This window comes from Martes martes, assembly GCF_963455335.1.
Source record: "Martes martes genome assembly, chromosome: 8".
NCBI classification, from domain to species: domain Eukaryota; kingdom Metazoa; phylum Chordata; class Mammalia; order Carnivora; family Mustelidae; genus Martes; species Martes martes.
In genome coordinates, this window is record NC_137895.1 from 51,732,432 (window position 1) to 51,754,174 (window position 21,743).

The window sequence follows — 21,743 nt, forward strand, 5'->3', positions numbered from 1 at the left end:
CCTGGCTGGCTTAGTCAGTAAAGCATGCAACTGTTGATCTCAGGGTCTTGAGTTCAAGCCCCACACTGGACCTACAGCCTACTTAAAAATAAACAAATACATAAAAGTTAAAAAAAAAAAAAAAGCTTCCATTATATGAGGCAAAGACAGTCACATATAAGAAGAGCTCTAGTAATATCAAATGTGAAAGTATATTTTAGATAGGAAAGTAGTATTTTAGAAGGATTTCTCCAGGACTTAATAATTTAAACAAAACAGGAAAAGAGAGATTGAAAACTATACTCCATATACAAAATTTCATTAAGAAGCTCAAAACAGGGATGCATGGATGGCTCATTCAGTTAAGCGTCCACCTTTGGATCAGGTCATCACTCCAGGGTCCTGGGATCCAGTCCTGCATCGGGTTACCTGCTCAGTGGGGAGCCTGCTTCTCCCTCTACTTGTTCTGCCTGCAGCTCTCCCTGCTCATGTTCTCTCTCCCTCTGACAAATAAAATCTCAAAAAAAAACCCCACCAGGGACGCCTGGGTGGCTCAGTTGGTTAAGCAGCTGCCTTCGGCTCGGGTCATGATCCCAGCGTCCTGGGATCGAGTCCCGCATCGGGCTCCTTGCTCAGCGGGAAGCCTGCTTCTCCCTCTGCCTCTGCCTGCCACTCTGCCTGCCTGTGCTCGTTCGCTCTCTCTCCCTCTCTCTCTCTCTGACAAATAAATAAATAAAATCTTAAAAAAAAAAAAAAAAAAACCCCACCAAAAAACAAAAACCTCGAAGTAATGAAATTAACCGTTAAGAAATACTCCAGAGCACCTGGGTGCCTCAGTTAGTTAAGTGCCCTACTCTTGGTTTCAGCTCCAGTCACGATGTCATGGGTCATAGAATTAAGCCCTGAGTCAGGCTCCATGCTCAGTGGGGAGTCTGCTTTAAGATTCTCTCTCTCTGGGGGCACCTGGGTGGCTCAGTGGGTTAAGGCCTCTGCTTTCGGCTCGGGTCGTGGTCCCAGGGTCCTGGGATCGAGCCCCGCATTGGGCTCTCTGCTCAGCAGGGAGCCTGCTTCCACCTCTCTCTCTCTGCCTGCTTCTCTGTCTACTTGTGATCTCTGTCTGTCAAATAAATAAATAAAATCTTTAAAAAAAAAAAAAGATTCTTTCTCTCTGCCCCTCCCCCCAATTGCACATATGTGTATTCTCTCTCTCAAAATAAATTAACAAAATCTTAAAAAAAAGGAAAAGAAAAGGGTCAAGGAAAAGAAAAATGGGTGCCTGGGTGGCTCATTCGGTTAAGCCTCTGCCTTTGACTCACATGATCCCAGGGTCCTGGGATCAAGACCCATGTTGGGTTCCATGCTCCGTGAGGAGCCTGCTTCTTCCTTTTCCTTGACCCTTCCCCCGTGCATGTTTCTCTCTCTTCCCTCTCTCTCAGAGAATAAAAAAAAATCTTAAAAAAAAAAAAACCCTAAAACACAAAAACACCACTCCCTAGCTGTAATACTGTGTGTGTGCAGATGTGCTTATGGAAGTAGAAGCTGGAGTTGGTCAGGTTCAAGTAGCCTATCCTCACTGGATTGCATCACTGCTGCCTTGGAGATCTTTCTGCAACTTCACCCAGATGACTAGAGCAGATTGTTTCTTTCTTTTTAAAGATTTTATTTATTTACTTGACAGAGAGAGGCACAGCAAGAGAGGGAACACATGCAGGAGGAGTGAGAGAAAGAGAAACAGACTTCTTGCTGAGCAGGGAGCCCAATGCGGGGCTCAATCCCAGGACCCTGGGATCATGACCTGAGCCGAAGGCAGATACTTAACCACTGAGCCACCCAGGTGCCCCAAGATTGTTTCTGTACAGAGCCTTCTCTTAGAGGATCAAAGACATTTCCTTTTCTCTATGGATGTACCTGCAGCACCCCACTCTCACCCTCTCATGGAATACTGAAGTAGATTGCAAAGAAAATTATAATGCACAACTGTAGCTGGGAGGGACTCTTAGAGGTGCAAATGCTTAATTTCAGGTAAACATCACCTTCTTATATTCTTCATATTAACTTTGCTTTAAGGTTCTCTTCCAGACCCTCCCACCTCCTCCCAGTCATTCCAAGTGGCAAGCCTTTCCTTGGTGGTCAGTCCAGATTCTTTGAGTTTAATCTTACTTTTCCCATAATCCAAGGCTGAACTTCCCTGGAGCAAGTGGAACGATCATTTCCTCTTTGACTTTGGGGTTTAAGCACCACCTGCCTAAAGATATTTCATGGGGGCCTGTCTGTCAGGATCTCCGTGCTATGCCTGCTTTGATGCCCTCTCCATAGCTTTCCACACAGATTCACTGCTCATAGCCACAATCACCTCAGAAGCTCACAATCTTTTTCTCAGTCAGAATCTCATGATCTTTTCTCTTAAAACCATTTAACTGCCTGGGACGCCTGGGTGGCTCAGTTGGTTAAGCCGCTGCCTTAGGCTCAGGTCATGATTCCAGGGTCCTGGGATCGAGTCCCACATCGCATTGGGCTCCTTGCTCAGCAGGGAGCCTGCTTCTCTCTCCACCTCTGCCTGCCGCTCTGCCCTGCTTGTGCGCTTGCACACAGAGTCTATCTCTCTCTCTCTCTGGCAAATAAATAAATAAATAAAATCTTTAAAAAAACCCCAAAAACCCATTTAACTGCTTCACAACCTCTCATCAACATCACTATTTGGAGACCACAATCTATGTGACATGATCACACCTCCCTCACTTTAGCTTACCACCCATTTTCAGACAATACGAAAACAGAATAATAACCAAACCACAGTTTAATTACACCGTTTTCCTATTTGTTCAACCAAAGTAAGAACACTGCTAAATCTATCTAGCTAAATCTATTTACCAAAATATACCACCAAGATTTCTCTTGAGGATACTTATTTTCAACTTAATCTAAAATTAGGAGAATCCTAACAGAGGAGCAACTAGGGAAAATAATACAAGATTGCAAAGTGCCCACTGTGATCAAGGCTAGCATTTTCTATACTTTTGTAGTCCAAATTATACCTGTGAGATTACCGGCATATGTGTGGGAATGTACTGTTTCCCCTTTATTCAACTGCACAGTCACCTGTCATTCACTGTCCCTAACTCAAAGCACAGAGGAGGAATATTTAAAGGATCTCCATGTAGTTGCGATCTACATATAGCCAACCCTCGAACAATGAGGGTTAAGGGTTCTGACCCTCTGTGCAGTCAAAAATCCATATTTACCTTTGACTCTCCAAAGACTTAACTACCAATAGCTTATTGCTGCAGCCTTACCGAGAATATAAACAATTGATTAACGTATATTTTGTATGTTACATGTATCCTTACAATAAAGCCAGAAGAGAAAATGTTATAAGAAATCATAAGGAAAATACATTTACAGTACTGTACTGTATGTATTGAAGACAAAATTCACATATAAGTGGACCCACACAGTTCAAACCATGTTGTTTAACGGTTAAATGTATACATATAGGAAAATCAACACATCCTTCCTATAGCTCTTCCCTTTAACTTCACCATGATTTTTTTTTAAGATTTTATTTATTTATTTGACAGACAGAGATCACAAGTAGGCAGAGAGGCAGGCAGAGAGAGAGGAGGAAGCAGGCTCCCTGCTGAGCAGAGAGCCCGATGCAGGGCTCAATCCCAGGACCCCGGGATCATGACCTGGCCAAAGGCAGAGGCTTTAACCCACTGAGCCACCCAGGTGCCCCTAACTTCATCATGATTAACATATACATACACATTCATCACATACACTAGTAACTAAAAACAGCTCAATGAGAAAGAGACAGATTACAGAAGTAATATACTTTGAATAACAAATAGTAAATTTGGAAACTTGGTCCAGGCGGTAATACTAAAAGGTCTAACTAATATCATGGTTAAAAATTCTTAAATAGGGGTGCCTGGGTGGCTCAGTGGGTTAGGCCTCTGTCTTTGGCTCAGGTCATGATCTCAGGGTCCTGGGATTGAGTCCCACATTGGGCTCTCTGCTCAGTGGGGAGCCTGCTTCCTCCTCTCTCTCTCTGCCTGCCTCTCTGCCTACTTGTGATCTCTGTCTGTCAAATAAATAAATAAATAAATAAATAAAACCTTTTTAAAAAAAAATTCTTAAATAAAATGGTGAGTGCTGTGAAGTGTGTAAGCCTGATGATTCACAGACCTGTACCCCTGGGGCAAATAACACATTATAAGTTAATAAAAATAATTAATTTAAAAAAGGGGGAGAGGAAAAAAAATTCTTCTTCTTCTTTTTTTTTTTTAGAAGTGCAGAGGGAGGGGCGCCTGGGTGGCTCAGTGGGTTAAAGCCTCTGCCTTCGGCTCAGGTCATGATCCCAGGGTCCTGGGATTGAGCCCCACATCGGGCTCTCTGCTCAGCGGGGAGCATGCTTCCTCCTCCCTCTCTGCCTGCTTCTCTGCCTACTTGTGATCTCTGTCTGTCAAATAAATAAATAAAATCTTAAAAAAAAAAAAGTGCAGAGGGAGAGAAAGAATCTTTTTTTTTTTTTTAAGATTTTATTTATTTATTTGACAGAGAGAGAGATCACAGTAGGCAGGCAGAGAGAGAGGGGAAGCAGGCTCTCCGCTGAGCCAAGAGCCCAATGTGGGGCTCGATCCCAGGACCCTGAGATCATGACCTAAGCCAAAGGTAGAGGCTTAACCCACTGAGCCACCCAGGCGCCCTGGAAAAAAAAATTCTTAAATAGTTAAGGGCAAGCAGGATTTTTCGGGTATAGTCCTCAACCTGTGAAATTGATGTCACTGAGAACAAACATGATTTCTCAAAATACATCCGTGGGAAGAATACTAGGGACTGAATACTAAACTGACTCTTCACAGTCTTTTAAGTAAATTCCCATGACTCTCAAATCCTTATTTTAGGCCTTCTGACTATACGGGATAAAATACATTTCCATTCCCTTTGAAGAAGAACTTTGGGTTATCTTAGGGTGGTCTAATCTGTCCTCATTCTTCATTCTTTTATTCCACAAACATTTGCAGAATGCCTACTATATATAGGAACTTAAATGAAGGACTCCAAGTATCTAAGTAAGGAAAGAGAACCAGAATACATGGAATATGCCTCACCTAATTTCTGTCACTACTGACTACCTATGATCCCATCAGTTTCCAATTTACGTCCTTTCCAACACCAGCTAAACCCAAAACTCTTTGTGGGACGGAACTGCACGTTATTTGCGGTTATGTTCACTAGATCCGTCACAGTGCCTGTCATGTACCAAGTGATTATTAAAGTATGTTAAGTTAATCTGGGTCACAGGAAGACAGACAGTCAGATGTGGTCTCAACACTAAATCTTGTGTCACCACCCATTTTCTTTTCTTCTTGGCACAGGGCATAAAACAAAAACAATTTCTAGGACAGGAATATCCAAAGTTGACCATATGGACTTGATAAAGGACCCAGAACCTGTGGACAATTCTGGAATCTGAGGGAAAAAGGCTAAAAGCTGTATGACACTTCCGATTCAGTCGCTCCGAACCAGAGGCTGTTTACAGTCAGTGTCTCTCCTCAGAGGAAACAGCCCCTCCCCTCTGAATGCTTATCTTACTGTTTCTGACAGAACTGACTGGCAATCACACAGCTATAGGAAAACATGAAACTCCTCCTTACTCAAATATCTAAAGCTCTTGTTTCTGAAAACAAGAATTTAAAAGTCTCCGAATGTCATTTAGTCAAAAAGTTCACAGTGCTGAAAAATTAGTGGATTATTTGCACTATAAAAGATTTTTTTCCTCTATTATTTTTCCAGCTTTCTTCCCAGAATAGAAACTTTAATGATCTTAAATTTCTTCATTTTAAGTTATTTTAATTATCTTTAATTTCATCTTCCAATATAGAATCGGGCAGAAAATCTTTTTTGGTTCTTGAAGTGCCTCCAAGATTAGCTTTTTATTGTATTCTCACTTCCACTAACAAGTTCTGTTTACGTCATACCTTTTAAGTGTGGGCTCCTTGCTGATAATCTCTTTTTATTCCAAACTACCTTGTAGGATGCTGTTTACTAGGACATGAAACTGTAATACAGCATATCAGAATCATCTGTGGATTCCCCTCAAACTATACATCTGCCTTTGCATACTTCCTTCATCTGTTGCCCACCCCAATGCACTCACTGCCATAAGGAACTTCTCTGCTAGTGAGGTCATTCACTATGAGGACTAGGTTGGGGAAAGAATCAAAAGGCACAACACCAATCTTCCTAGTCCCTTTTTTAAACCAATCTCTTTTTCTCCACTCTCAACACATAACCTCTGCCACTATCAGGTAGGTATCACTAACTCTAACACAAGCTATACTTGAACCACAAAAACAAGAACTCTCTTTAGACAGGATAAGCGAAAACATCAAGTCTCATATTTTAGTACAACTGTACTTCCCAAAAGAGAACATATACAGTGATAAAAAGCCTTCACAGTTTTCTCTGAACCAACCTTATGCCTTCCACGAAAGACATTTGCAGTAGCTCCTTGGCCTAAAATATCAGATAAAAGCCACAGATGATTAGAAGTGCTCTGCATCTCGGCCTGGTCAGGAGTTCTTGTTAAACTAAGAGAGAAGAAAAAAAGTGCATGCTGTTTTAAGGGAACAACACATTTAAGAACAAATGTTAGCTATTTTTAGTCTCCAGTAAGATCATCACTTAGTTATTGCTAAACTTAAAAGTGCAGTCTAATGTAAAAATCTAAGCTTCCAACAATATTAAAGACTAAAATGCCGTGTGGGCTCTGAAAAAAACATTAACCAATGACATCTTATATATTCACTTTAACTCACTTATCCCAGGGTGGCATAAAATATCTATTTCCCTTCTAATTTTATCTTTCTCAGGAGAGTGATACTGGCCACTTATCTCCTTCAAATGTTTTGAAAGATTAGTCAGTGATGAATTATAAGGTGTTTTAAAGTCATAAAGTAAAATATAACAGAAGTATAGAAAATAATTACTTTGTTTCTTTAAGGGCAGGGCTACACTAATGAAAACAACTGTTGCCATGGCATAACATTTCCATAAGGTAAAATTTCATCTGCATGGTGCCTGACAATCATAATGGAAAGGTGCAAAAGTTTTTATTCTTGAAAGGTTGCTAACTCTTGTGAAATTAAGGATAATCTGTCCAATCTCCAAGTATATAAATATACACATATTAGGTGTATATTACCAATGTCTTAAAAAATAAGCAAATGGATGCTATTATGTATTAAGTAAAATCTCTGTATCTTCTGCTCACTTTTGCTAAATCTAAAACTGCTCTAAAAAATAAAGTTGATTTAAAAAAAAAGCCCCACCCCTACCTAGCCTTCTCCTTTAGTAACTGGAAAACTACATCACTACAAGGATATTAAAAATACTTGAGCTCCATGTTGGAATAAAAATTAGTAGCATAAACAATATTCTCACCATGCCACATTAAATCTGCTGTAATATCAGATCAAATCAGATCCTGATATCCCTTTGTAGTCCACTAGAACAGACTAGGTATTCAGTGATGAATTAATGACTACCAATATTCCAAGAAGGATTAGAAACATAAAGAACGGTCCATTTTCAATAATCTTATATATTAAGATACATAATCTTTACCATCCATCTAATTTAGATAAGGAATGTTATCTAAACAGCAACTTATTGGAAATAAGCAATAAAAATAAGAAGCACTTTTCACAAGGAATACACATCTGTCAGCTGAGGTTAATAGTATCAACTATCTTTTCAGTATTTTCAAATATTTTTCAATAATGAAAAATCTTCCCTAATTACTGTAACTGTGCTGAGATAACTGTAAATGTAAAACAGTGTAGTCAGGTACCCACACGTACCTAGTGAATAATATATAAGCACTTTTATCAGCTAAGATATCTGCTCTCTATATGAAGATTTAAGACTAGTTTCACAATGATGAGGGGAAATGTCTTTTGAAACTATCTTCCAATAAACCCACAATAACAGCATGCTAAAACATGACTCAGCGCATCCACAAGGTGTTTGCTTTTTAAATCTTCCCCAAATTTTGATACATGATAGGCAGGCACTCAACAAGTATGTTACTAGTGCCTGCCTTAAGCCTACTTCCTCATACTGTCCAAAACGAAAGTTACCATTTGTCTATGGATGAAAACAAGTTTGATGACAGGCATCGGGACAAAGTTCAAGGATTTCCAAACTCTACCACTATGTTAATAATTCAGCGTTCTAGAGTGAAAAAAGTGGGTCTTTGGTTATGCACTGGACAGTTAACGGGTAGACCTTGTTTTGAAGCCATCTACTGAAAATACCTGGGAAACGGACAGGAAGATAAACCCGTAAGCAATTTCCCAAAGGAAATGTTTGGGAATTCACATTATATGTGTGTATACTAATAGACGTCCTCTGCTTCCAGCTTCCGGTTAGTCAATCCCCGCCGTTACCATCACCAAAACCCTAACGAAACGTCTCTTGAATCATCTGTAAAATCAAACCATTTGAACACTGCTGTTCGTGTCAACGCTCAGAAAGGGGTAGAAAGCTGTCAAACTCTTTAAAAAAAAGGGGGAATCCCTCTCTCCGGGGCGGCCAGGGCCCATACCCGGTAATGAGCACCACCTCTTTCTTCGTGCCCAACGTCGCTGAACGCTGACCCGGGAGGGCCCCGGTCAGAGGGCCGCCCAGGGGGGCGAGAAGTAGAGGTGGAAGGGACCGGGCCCGCACGACCATTCTACCGGGTTTCGGACGCACCTAACACCCGGGGAGGAGGCGTCCACCCAGCCAAGGTCCCGGCAGGGTTCGGCCTCCGGTCGTGCTGGGCTTCCCGGGTCGCCCGCCCCGCCCCCGCTCTGACTCAGCAACCCAATTTCCCACAGGGGGCGGGAGCGCTCCGCGCCGGCCCCTGAGGGCCTCCCTGCCCGTGCCCCGCGCGGCTCGGCCCCTCTGCCCGCGCCGCCCCACTTACCGCGCCCGGTCTCCGTCGCACCACCTCCAGTGGGCTCCCGCGGCCTCCGTGAGCCTCGGGACACTTCCGGCTTCGCGAGCCCTGGCCGGGGGCCACGTGACCGACGGCCGGCGCGCGCCGGTGCGCGTGCGCACCTCCGCCGGACGGGCCTCGGCCTCCGCTGCCTACCCTGCAGCCAGGGCTGGTGGGGTTGCTGGTTTCCACGTTCTTCGTAGAGAGGGGCGGGGAGACTGGGGGGTTGCCTGGAGTCGGAACTGGTCCACACCCTCTGCCTGCCCCTCCCTCACCCTAAGGGTGAAGCTAGGTAGCCCTGCGCAGTGAGCAGTTTCGGTTTCCCAGAACTGCAAATCCCGCCCCGTCCTCGAGAGCCACCGACAGAGCGCGACGTGCGGTGACAGTGGGGAAGACAGACATTGAACTGATTGCAAACATTCTAATAGTCACAGGTGTGCAGAATGCTGGACACGTGCGAAGCTGTCCCTGGGGAGTAACATTAAGTCTGGACGGATAGATCTGAAAGTGTTTTAAAGGCTGTGTTGGCTGCAGGGGAGTCCCATGATCGCCTCAGAGTAATCCAGACGTGAAATTCTTAATATAAATAAGCTCATTTAATTACTTATTTACCTTTTTTTTTTTTTTTGGCGTTGAGTGAGGAAGTCAGGAATGAAAGTTGTCTTAACTCCCTCTTTACACGGTATTTGGAAAATGGCAGTATTGGAGAACTTGACTGAAATCAGGTCCTGAATACTCGTGCCTCCAGGATCTCAAGCAGCTCTTCCCTATAGTGATCCCTTCTGCCCACTGACTGCACTGCAGCCTTTCTCAACATAGGGAGAGGTCAGAGACACTCCGGCTGTTTCAGGGCTAAACTTAAAAGACTGACGAGGAAGAATTCTTCCCAATTGAGAACTACAGCAACCAGGAATGAAATAGGAAACCAGGGGCTTTTGAATGGAACACATCCGGGTTTGCAGTCCCAACTCTCCCCACCAAATACTGACTCTAAGCACGTTCCCCCGCCCCATAACATAAGTCTGTTATGTTCCTTGCACAATGGAGATAACAAAAGTCCACAGTAATGCGTTGTTACAAAGGAAGTTACTTTATTAGACTTTTAAACAATGTTAAAATGAACCATTTAATTAACCAATGTTAGATGGAATCATTCTAACAACAAATCTATTTACTGCTTACAATTCCAACCAATTTCAGTTCTGTATCTAACACCAAGAAGGGGACCTGTCCAGGTTCCTTACAACAGTAAGACCTACAGCTCAAAAGTTTTATGGGAGAAAATGTAATTAGCTGAGCCAAAGGCCTTGATTCAAATATTTACCAAATTATTTATCACTGAAATACCACAGGTATTTTCTTAAAGGTAGAGCTGTTTGTGAACCAATTAACGTTAACATTTAAGACTTTAAATAAACTGTTAGGCACATAACTAGACCAGGCATCTTAAAACCCTTGCTGTTCCATAGTCAAGCCACACAAATCCATCTTTGCCTTAGTGACCTCACCTTTCAAGAGATGAGATTCACTCTTGTGACAATTATTTGGGGGCTTATTTTTGGAAACTAAATACAAGTAAGTAATTCATGAGGAAGCAGAATTTCCTAATTGCTATGGTACTCCCTAAAAAAAAGTGCTCTGGGTAACTTCAGGGAAAGATGGGTATTATACATGAATATAGAACATGAAGTTTATTTTCTACTGCAGACTCTTAATTTCCATGTTTTGTTTTCTCTTGATCCTGAACATACACAATCTTTTGAAGGGCTTTAAACAGGGAAAAAGGAGGTGTCATCTTTACATATATGGAACTAATAGTACAGCGATCATAGCTAATACTACCTTCGTGCGTAGGTAGTGTAAGAAGATATTCATACTTAAATTCTTGGTTGTGAGGTAGCTACCATTATCTCCCCCATTTTACAGATGTGGAAATGTATATGGAGAAGTTATTTAAATTACTTAAACTTTTTAAAACCAGTGACTAGTAGAACTGTTATTTGAACCTACTTAAATCTGCAACCTGCCTTAGCTCTTAAGCACTATGCTGACTTGTTAGTGTACTTTGAAAAATTAGTGCTATTGCACTAGATGCCATGATCTTTCTTACAGTCCAAGAAAGCTTATCAATGGAACACTCAAGCTTTCACATACCCATTTTAATTTATTTAGTGAGAGAGAGCACTTGTGAGCGAGTGGGGGTGGAGGGTGAGGGAGAGGGAGAAAGAATCTTAAGCAGGCTCCACACTTAGTACAGAGCCTGACGTGGGACTTGATCCCATGACCCTGAGATCATAACATGAGCTGAAATCAAGAGTAGGATGCTTAACTTACTGAACCACCCAGGTATCCCATTTTTTTTCTTTTTTTAAGAGAGAATTTATTTTTTAAAAGTAAGTTCTATGGGGGTGCCTGGGTGGCTCAGGTCATGATCTCAGGGTTCTGGGATCTGGCCCCGTATCAGGCTAGCACTCAGCAGGGTCTGCTTGTCCTCTCCTGCTGCCCCTCCCCCTGCTCATGCGCTCTTTTGGATAAATAAAATCTTAAAAAAACAACAAAAAAAACCAAAGTAGGCTCTTTGCCCAAGATGGGGCTTAAACTCATGACCCTGAGATCAAGAGTCCTATGCTTTACCCAACTGAGCCAGCTAGGTCCCCCTCACTTACCTATTCTTAAAAACATTTTTATTTAAGTATAATACACATTTCATCCATCTTTTTTTTTTAAAGTTTATTTAGTTTAACAGTTAATTTAGTTTAGTACTTTTATTCTACAATGTAAGGAAAATGTTTAAAATCACTACTGCAATTAACGCCAAGAAAGATTTATGTATATAATTTAGAATAGTTTTAGGGAGTTTATAGACCACTGAAGTCATCATGAAAACTTCAGGGAGGGGAACCACATGGGCCAAAGGTTAAAAAAAAAAGCCAACCCTCACCTAAAATCTTGAGCTTGTAAAATTTAAATTTAAATGACTGTAGTAATCGTTCTTTCTTTGAATTCAGTTAACATATAATATATTATTTGTTTCAGGAATACAGGTCTGTGATTCATCAGTCTTATAATATCCAGGGCTCATTACAACACATACCCTCCCCAATGATTGTAGTAATTTAATTCTGCTGCTCAGTTTATCCCTCCTCTCTTAATTTCCTAATACTACTTACTATTATTTTCCTCTTGCTTTCTTGCAGGATCACGAATAAAAACGGGAAGAAGTACTTCTCGTTAACTAAATGGGCACCTACTTGTAAGCATCATTAACGCATAGGTACAGTGTCCCAAGTAAATCCAATAAAAGAGGGGAAAATTGGATTTTAAATTCTAGCAATAGATTGAAATAGGCTTTTTAAAGCATTTTAAAAAGAATCTGAGAGAATTAAGCTCCATGTAACCTTTTGGGAGCATAGATAATCATCTATAAGCTTCTATGTGCAATTCTTTAAATGAGAAATCAGAAAGAGATGAGAAAATAAAACTAAAGTACTTATAATAATGCCAAAAAAGACTTGGTAGATTTCACTACGTAAAATTTATTTTTATTTTTTTATAAAAAGTGTATAACACTGGTACCTACTCTTAAATCAGTTAATTTATGAAACCATTCTCTTCTGTAGAACCCACATTGGCATCGAAATAGTTTAAAGAAATGTAATGGCTATCTACGAAAAATTAGTTTTGATTTGTTATATTCCCCCCATATTTTGAGACAGCACACATAAAAGAAAATTAAAATTTTCAAACATTTTATATTTAGCAATTGAAAAAAAAGTACACAGTTTTCCTGCTATGGTCTTTATAAAGGATTTAACGTTTCAAGTAAAAAAAAAAAAAGGTACTAGAATAACCGTGCTGTATCTTTTAACAGCATTTTTATAAGGAACAAATTTGAACTGGCATGCAAGCAACTTCTCTTGTTGTCACATACCTATATTCAGAGAAAATTACACCCATTTTACAGAGAAATCCCAATACATATACTGCAATAAGCTTAAAGCAATGTTAAAAAGACCAGTGTGAATGGCACACAAAACTGCTTCCTTATAAATCAACTGGAATTCCTGATCATAAAGTAGGCACAGGGAGATCCAGTCCTTAGGGCTTTGCTCTCTGGAAGAATACCTGTAAATAAAATATTAGTACAATTAGTACTGATGTCAGAAGATGTCGCCTTTTACCTGAAGAATGGCTCCAAGTCAGTAAGTGCTAATCATTCTTTTGCAAAATAAAATCAGTATTTAGAACATTTCACATACTGCATAAATCCACACATGGCACAGACCTGTACCCCTGCAGCAAATAACACATTATATGATAATTAAAAAAAAAAATCCACACACGGTACAAGAACTTCCTTTTCTGGACAATTTGATCAAATCTCGAGATAACTTATGTTGACATTAGTTGGGAAACTAGTAAAAATATGGTTATTAACGCTAATGTGAGAACTCAAGTGGTCAGAGGAAAACATGCTCTTTATACCTTTTGCTGATTGGCACACAGTCATAGCTAATACAGGCCAATTAAATTTTGAGAAAGAAATAAACAAACCAAAGCTAAAGATAGCAGCTGTTATCCCCTAAGGAATTTACTATTTATTTGATTATAAAGATTTTTTTTTTTAAATTCATTTGACAGAGATCACAAGTAGGCAGAGGCAGGCAGAGAGAGAGGTGGAAGCAGGCTCCCCTGCTGAGCAGAGAGCCCAATGCAGGGCTCTATCCCAGGACCCCGGGATCATGACTCAAGCTGAAGGCAGAGGCTTTAACCCACTGAGCCATCCAGATGCCCCTATTTATTTGATTATAAAAAAATACTTTCAGGTGCCTGAGTGGCTCAGTGGGTTAAAGCCTCTGCCTTCAGCTCGGGTCATGATCCCAGGGTCCTGGGATCGAGCCCCACATCGGGCTCTCTGTTCCGTGGGGAGCCTGCTTCCTCCTCTCTCTCTGCCTTCCTCTCTGCCTACTTGTGATCTCTGTCAAATAAATAAATAGAATCTTTAAAAAAAAACAAACTTGCAATTCAACATTTGACAGTATGAATGAATAGGCTAGAGGTTGTGCTGGTGACCGGTCCAATATTACATACTACCTTCCATAGTTAGGTACATGTTTTTTGTTTTTTTTCAAATACAGATTTTATTTTTAAGTAATCTCTGCACCCAATGTGGGGCACGAAATCATGATCCTGACAGTAAGCCAGCCAGGAGCCCACATAGTTAGGTATATGTTAAGTGAGCACTAGAAAGACTACTGGCTGTAAACTCACGAAGGACTGTATTCATCATTGTATCCTTAGCATCTAGCAGATCACGCATTCCCTTAACAAATAATCTGTTGACTAAGTGAAGAGAGGAATGATCACTACATGAGCAAAACAAAGCCTCACAAAGAGGCCATGCTTGAGGCAAGCCTAAAGAATGGGTAGAATTCATAAAGGGGGAGGGTTGCTAATAAGGCAGAATTTTTGAAGAACAGCATGAACAGCAAAGACCATTCCAACAAGAGAAATCAGAAAGGTGCTCTAATACCAGAAATAGGAAACAACAACAACTATAACAACAAAAAACCCTGAATGTCAAACTAAGAAACATGAGTTTATTTTTAATCAACGATATAGGTTTATGAAGAGTATAAGGGGAATGAATTTTAGAGGACTATTCAGGGTTTTCCAACAGCTGAGCTTGGCTACAGGGAAGGGATATCGGCACGAGAGAACCCAACTCCACACCAGAGCAGCAGCAGTGGAGACAGAGCAAATTCAGAGTGAGAAGGAGAGAATCCGCAAGATCTAAGGATCGATCACATCTAAAGAGAGTAGGCACAAAGATGGAACTTCACTTTCCCAAAAACAAGAATAGTGCTATCCTGGAGATAATGTTCCCACTGAAAAAAAAGTTGGGCTTGGGAGGAAGACTTTATAAATGCAGCTGGATGAATTACTATGTTTGGAGTACAAGCCTGCAACATTGTACCTGGATCGGCTGTTACAGATCCCTTTAATAGAAAGTTGCAATTTTTGTGAGTCCTTTCACCAGCTGGATCAGTTACATAACAGACGTCACCTCCACACGCACTTTGCTTTTATAGGGAAATGGCAGTGTGGAGGGTCCCCAATCTTAAACAGTAACTTCTAATCTTCTTCTCACAAACTCCTATCAGTTTAAGCTGACAAACTACTACCAGGGAAAAAATGGACAAGGACAGATGTTACAGAAGCAAAGTTAAGGACAACACACACTTACTTCCTCAGCAAAGGCCCTGACTTATCAATGTTACAGAGTGCCTTAGACAAAAGAACCAGGTGGCTATTCATTAAGTCACCTGCTTCCAATATATTTAGCATAGTGTTTTGTCCTCAAATTTGTTGAATGAGGGTAATACAAACAAAAAACAGTTCTTCATCTTGTCACACTGCAATTTTATTTCTAAAACATGAGCTCTTTATTGGCAAGGAAAGTAACTCATACAGTTATTTGCAGCAGTTAGAGTTATTTGCAACAGTACCTGTTACATAAAAAGCCATCATGGAGTAATGAATGACTACCCAGGTGAGAGCAAGACAGTTCTGCCTCACGGATTTAAATTGTAAATTTGAATACCTAGAGAGGTTTTATTTTATTTATTTACTGATTGATTGATTTTACTTATTTATTTGACAGAGAGCACAAGTAGGCAGAGCGGCAGGCAGAGGGAGATGGAGAAGGAGGCTCTCAGCTGAGCAGGGAGCCCAATGTGGGGCTTGATCCCAGCCTGCACCAAATGCCCCGCATTGAGGTGCACACCCTCAACCGACTGAGCCACCCAGGCACCCCAACCCGGAGAGTTTTTTTTTTTTTTTAAATTCACTCAATTTATGGGGCGCCTGGGTAGCTCAGTTGGTTAAGCATCCAACTCTTGGTTTTGGCTCAGGGTTGTGAGATCAAGTCTGGATCAGGCTCCATGCTGAGTGCAGTCTGCTGAAGATTCTTTCCCTTCCTTTACCTTCCTTTACCCTCCCGCTCTGCTCCTCTCCCATGTCCTCTCTCAAATAAATATTTAAAATAAAAAATCTGTTCAATTTATGAATGTAAAAAAGCCTTGACTGCTCAATCTGAGGATTCTTTCTGTCCGTTTTACAATTCAGAAGTTTCAAAAACAGGATATAACCAAGTAACTCATACTTCTGTTTTTGTATTTTTAGTTTCTTTCTTTCAACTCAATATGGGCACATGTCCTCTCTCTCTTTTTTTTAAAAGATTTTATTTATTTATTTGACACAGAGAGAGAGATCACAGGTAAGCAGAGAGGCAGGTAGAGAGAGAGGGGGAAGCAGGATCCCTGCTGAGCAGAGAGCCCGATGCGGGGTTCTATCCCAGGACCCTGGCATCATGACCTGAGCGGAAGGCAGATGTTCAATGACTGAGCCACCCAGGCACCCTAGGCACGTGTTCGTAAACATTACTTGCTGTCTCAATTCTGTACCTCCTACTTAATTACATTACAAACTGTAAAAGGAAATTGACTGGCATTTTCATAGTATGTTCAAGCATGTACACAGTCTGCTTACCTCACTTTTTATGATCTCTTCTAAGAACTCAGTTGAAAGGGGCTTTATAGAAAACTCTAATGTATAACATTTAAAACTACAGATTTTTATAAGCAGGTTTTAGAAGACATCCCCAAATAAGTAATGATTGGTAAGGCCACAGTATGACACAGTATCCTGTAATACGTATTCTCTCTCCTCTCTAAAATATTACCTGATGGTATGAAGATATCTATGTTTTCCAAATACCTACCTTTAAGTAATTTTTAAAAACTTTAGCATCAGGCTGTTGAAGCGCTTGACAAAACTCCTGAGGGGCCGAGATAGGAGAGAAAGAGAATGAATCTAATTGTATTAAATTCACTGTAATTCAAATCCAGTTTTCTTTTTTGAATTGTGTTTAAAAAAACAAAACAAAACATGTAACTGAACATCTTAATCACTGTTTTTTTTTTTAAGGATTTAAAACAAATTATTTATTTATTTATTTATTTATTTGACACAGAGAGAGAAATCACACATAGGCAGAAAGGCAGGCAGAGAGGGGGGGAAGCGGGCTCCCTCCTGAGCAGAAAGCCAGATGTGGGGCTCGATCCCAGGATCCTGAGATCGTGACCTGAGCTGAAGGCAGAGGCTTAACCCACTAAGCCACCCAGGTGTCCCTTAACCACTGTTTTTGTATGTATAGTACACTAGTATTAACTACATACATAGTGTTGTGCAACAGACCTCTGGAACTTTTCACCTTGTAAAACTGAAACTATACCCATTGACCATCAATTCCCGCCCCCCGCCCCCCCACTGCAAACCCCTGGCCACCACCATTCTACTTTCTGTTCCTAAGGGTTGGACTACTTTAGATATTCCATTTAGGTGGAATTACACAATATTTCTCTTTCCGTGACTGGCTTATTTCATTTAGCATAATGTCCTCAATGTTCATTCATATTGTAGCACGTGAGAGCATGTCTTTTAAGGCTGAATAATATTCCATTGTATGTATATAATACATTTTACTTACCCATTCATCTGTCAAAAGGCATTTAAGTTGCTTTAAATCTACAGTAGTAGTAGTAGTAGTAGTAGTATGATAACTTATCAAAGTCAACTAGAACAGCTCCTCACCAAAAAAGGTTCTATGGCATTTTCAAATGTAATACTTGTCAGATATAGGTTGCTTTCACTTTTGAGAGCATGGCTCTCCTAAACAAGGTTGACTCATGCCTGAGAAGGAAAAACGGAACAAAAACTACATTGCTCTGACTGTTCTCACCTAGTAAGGGTGGTAACTGAGCAGGGCTTGACCAAAAGAAAAAGAGGTTAAGTCTCTCTAAAAGAATTCTGCTAACAGTGTTGTCAGAAGGCATACGAAAAAAGGAAAACTGGGGATGCTTATTTTTTATCATCAGATTAGACAGAAATATAATTTTGCTTTACTTAACAATCTAGTGTATTTCTATTTTTGATTGGCATTAAGATCATTGAGTAGCAATTTATTGCTTTCATTAAAATATTATCTTCCTTATGTAACAAATAATAGCTGAGAAAATTCATTAATACCTTCAAAGATGGTATGTCATGAAATAGATCATAAATTCATTAAAAATGAGTTTTATGATCAATCTTATGCAAGATCTATCCTATTTTTCATTCAATTTTTTCACTGTCTTTCATAAAATAGCATAAAAACTTTTTAAAAACACTGTTGGTGAAGAAACAATTCTTAGAATCTGATGAAGAGATTTGTAATCAAAACTTTGATACCTCAATTAGATCTATGTGCTGTTGGACAAGTCTAGGTAACTATATGCCAAGAAAATCACCAAATGCCATTAAAAAAATTACTCTGCAATAGTGTAAAAATGTAAGATTGGTTTCCAGATACTTCACAGTATAGTTTCAGTTTTAGAAAGTAAGCACTGATAAGCTTCACATATGTAAAATAAACTACCTACCACAAATCTTCACAATAGGTTTGTGTGTTGTAGTGCCCTTTGGCAATCTGAGGAGCCTACTGGACTCTTTATAGAATGCTTTTTAAAATTTATAATTTACAATATATGGGATTAAAAAAGAAACTTTGGTTATCAAAATGGTTATTAAAAATTTTTTGATATGTGCTGGAATAATACGATTACTGACTGACTCGGAAAGCAAGGTCTAGTGGTGTATCTTCAGAACTCGTAATTTCAATATACTGAAGTATAAATAGTATTCTGAGATTCCTAGAACAACTAATGTGACACAAAAACAGCTGTGATTTCTACCAGTGACAAAGTCAAAGGCAATGTGAATGCTACTGTGATTTGTAATTTGTCACCTACACAATGGTAGGAAATTAAACTTTTGGTTAAAGGTTAGTAAAAATAAAAACATAATTTTCTCCCATTCAATTTCATGTACCCCTGAAGTCTGAACTCTGTGATCCTGTAAATAGTGAAACATCAAGCTGAATGCAGTTTAACTTTCTTTAAAAAAAAAAATTTTTTTTTTAAGGTTTTATTTATCCATTTGACAGAGAGAGAGAGCACAAGTAGGCAGAGAGGCAGGCAGAGAGAGGGGGAGGCAAGCTCCCTGCTGAGCAGAGAGCCCAATGCAGGGCTTGGTCCCAGGACCCCGAGACTATGACCTGAGCTGAAGGCAGAGGCTCAATCTACTGAGCCACCCAGGTGCCCCGCAGTTTAACTTTCTTGAATCAATATTTAGGTTGAACTACATAGTCTTATTTCTTTAATTGAATTAAGAGGCATGTCTGCTCTGATAGCTCTTACCTGAATTATTTCTGGAGCTACTTGCAAGGAAGGCAGATATTCTTGTTGAAGATACTGAACACATTCTGGGCCCTGAAAACCAAAAGATAATTATAACTGAATTATCTTGATATTAATGATGCATAAAAAGAAGTTAGAATGATACATGTATATGTCAAAAACAGTATGGTATTGTGATTAAGAATATAGTCTGGGGGTGCCTGGGTGGCTCAGTGGATTAAGTGTCTGCCTTTGACTTGGGTCATGATCCTGGGATCCTGGGATGGAGCCCTCCACTGGGCTTCCTGCTCAGAAGGGGCCTGCTTCGCCCTCTCCTTCTGCCGCTCCCCCTGCTCGTGCTGTCAAACAAATAAATAAAATCTTACAAAAGAAGAATATAGTCTGGAGTCAGACTGCTTTGGTTTGAGGCTTGACTCTGCAAAATTTCTGGTAACTTGAGGTTACTTAACCTGAGTCTCAGTTTCCCCATCCGAAAAATGGAGTTATTGTGAGGAGTGGATGAGTTAAGAAATATAAAGCTTTCAGAATAGTGCTTAGCATTCACTGCATGTTAACATTACTTAGCATTATATCTATATTCTTTTTTTTTTTTTTGCTGCATTTCACTGCAAAATACAAGTTATTTCCCCACCCCCCCGCCCTTTCTCTCTTTTTTAAAGTAAGCCCTATAGCCACTGTGGGGCTTGAACTCACAACCCCAAGATCAAGAGTTGCATGTTCTACCGACTGAGCCAGCCAGGTGCCTTTCATCTTTTTCTTCAGTGTACACTCCTATATTTAGTGCCCATGCATTGCCCATCACCTCATATAACCCCACTGTTCTCACTTAAAAATGGAGTGTTGTTGTTTTTTTAAATCAGGAAAAGTAAATGTGTACCTCAAGAGAAAATCAGTCAAATGAATAAATGAGAAAATAGAACCAAGGGAAACATTTTCAAACAGAATATTCTGTTTGATTCAATTCTGTGTGTCTAAATTAGAGCTTCCAAAAACCAGACAAATATTTTGGAATTACAAATATCATTCTCACTATTTCTATTCATTCTTCATCCTTGATTTTCCTTTTTTAAAGGATTTTATTTTTAAATAATCTCTACACCCAACATGAGGCTCAAACTCACAATCTCATGATTAAGAGCTACATGCTTCACCAACTAAGCTAGCCAGGTGCCCCCCTCGACTTTCTAGCATCCTCTCTTATGACTCTTTTCTCCTAGCATTCATACCTCTGGTTATACTTCTAGCTTTCTCTTAACTCTTGCTTTAGCCAGGGTTTTTTCTATTCTGGTCTTAGACAGTCTCATTCATTCCTACCACTTTGCACTGACTATACACTGTTGACTCCAAAATCAGTATTTAGTTCTAACTGCTTCAGACCCATATTCCAAACTGCTCTCTGAATCTGCTTCAAGCTATCCTCAGTTATAACCCTAGTGCCCACTGACTTCCCAACTTTTCATATATGACACAAGGCTTTTTACCACCTAGTCCTATTTTACTTCTTAACTATGACTTTTACCTCCCTATTTTAGCTAAACAGGATAATTCTATTATTTCCTATCAAATCTACAAGGCAATGTCTGCTCTGTCTTCATATACCTGCTTAACTTTGCCCAGAATGACAGCTCCTCCTCCTGTCAGTCCAATGAATCTACATGTGTCCTAAAGCCTATCAAAAAACGAAACCAAGGGACGCCTGGGTGGCTCAGCTGGTTAAGCCGCTGCCTTGGGTTCAGGTCATGATTCCAGGGTCCTAGGATCGAGTCCCGCATCAGGCTCCTTGCTCAGCAGGGAGCCTGGTTCTCTCTCTGCCTCTGCCTGCTTATGTGCTCTCTCTCTGACAAATAAATAAATAAAATCTTTAAAAAAAAAAACAAAAAACAAACGAGGGACGCCTGGGTGGCTCAGTTGGTTGGGCAGCTGCCTTCGGCTCAGGTCATGATCCCGGCGTCGTGGGATCCAGTCCCACGTCGGGCTCCTTGCTCTGCAGGGAGCCTGCTTCTCCCTCTGCCACTCTGTCTGCCTGTGCTCACTCTCTCTCTCTCTCTGATAAATAAATAAAATCTTTAAAAAAAAAAAAAACCAAAAAAAAAAAAAACCAAACGAAACCAAGACTACTTCTATCCTATGGCTTTCTCATATTGCCATCAGAGCCAAATTACTTGCTCATCTTTAGTCTCACAATATTACATTTAATATAGATGTATTAATTTATTTCTATTCAAGTACTTAACCCACTGAGTTATTTACATATTGTGTCCCCTGAGTCTAAGTCCTAAAAATATTGGGGGACTTTTAAACTTAATTCATCTTTATACAGCTCCCCTGCTACACCTGCCCCGCACCCAGTCCCCACATACTCTTCACTCTAGCATACAGCAGGCCTAGAGAAATTACTGCAGAAATGAAAACCCTCCAAATCTTTATCAGAATCAAAAACTCAAGTTCAAATGAGGGAGTGGACTGCGTGGAGA

General features: G+C 40.2%; 2 protein-coding genes across 6 annotated transcripts in view; both read right to left on the reverse strand.

Annotated features, from left to right (window-relative positions):
• TBK1 (TANK binding kinase 1) overlaps window positions 1-9,237 on the reverse strand; it is a 45,107-nt gene extending 35,870 nt beyond the window's left edge. For all 3 annotated transcript variants that reach the window (XM_080812507.1, XM_080812506.1, XM_080812505.1), the window contains exons 1-2: window positions 8,957-9,237; window positions 6,461-6,575 (exon numbers count right to left, since the gene is read on the reverse strand). In XM_080812507.1, the coding sequence (XP_080668633.1) occupies window positions 6,461-6,547 (87 nt within the window). In that variant the 5' untranslated portion in view covers window positions 6,548-6,575; window positions 8,957-9,237. The remainder of the gene's footprint in view (window positions 1-6,460; window positions 6,576-8,956) is intronic.
• A 3,247-nt stretch (window positions 9,238-12,484) lies between these two features.
• The window catches only part of XPOT (exportin for tRNA), a 45,352-nt gene continuing 36,093 nt past the window's right edge, over window positions 12,485-21,743 (reverse strand). For all 3 annotated transcript variants that reach the window (XM_080809932.1, XM_080809934.1, XM_080809933.1), the window contains 3 exons: window positions 19,270-19,341; window positions 16,752-16,808; window positions 12,485-13,093 (listed from right to left, as the gene is read on the reverse strand). In XM_080809932.1, the coding sequence (XP_080666058.1) occupies window positions 13,067-13,093; window positions 16,752-16,808; window positions 19,270-19,341 (156 nt within the window). In that variant the 3' untranslated portion in view covers window positions 12,485-13,066. The remainder of the gene's footprint in view (window positions 13,094-16,751; window positions 16,809-19,269; window positions 19,342-21,743) is intronic.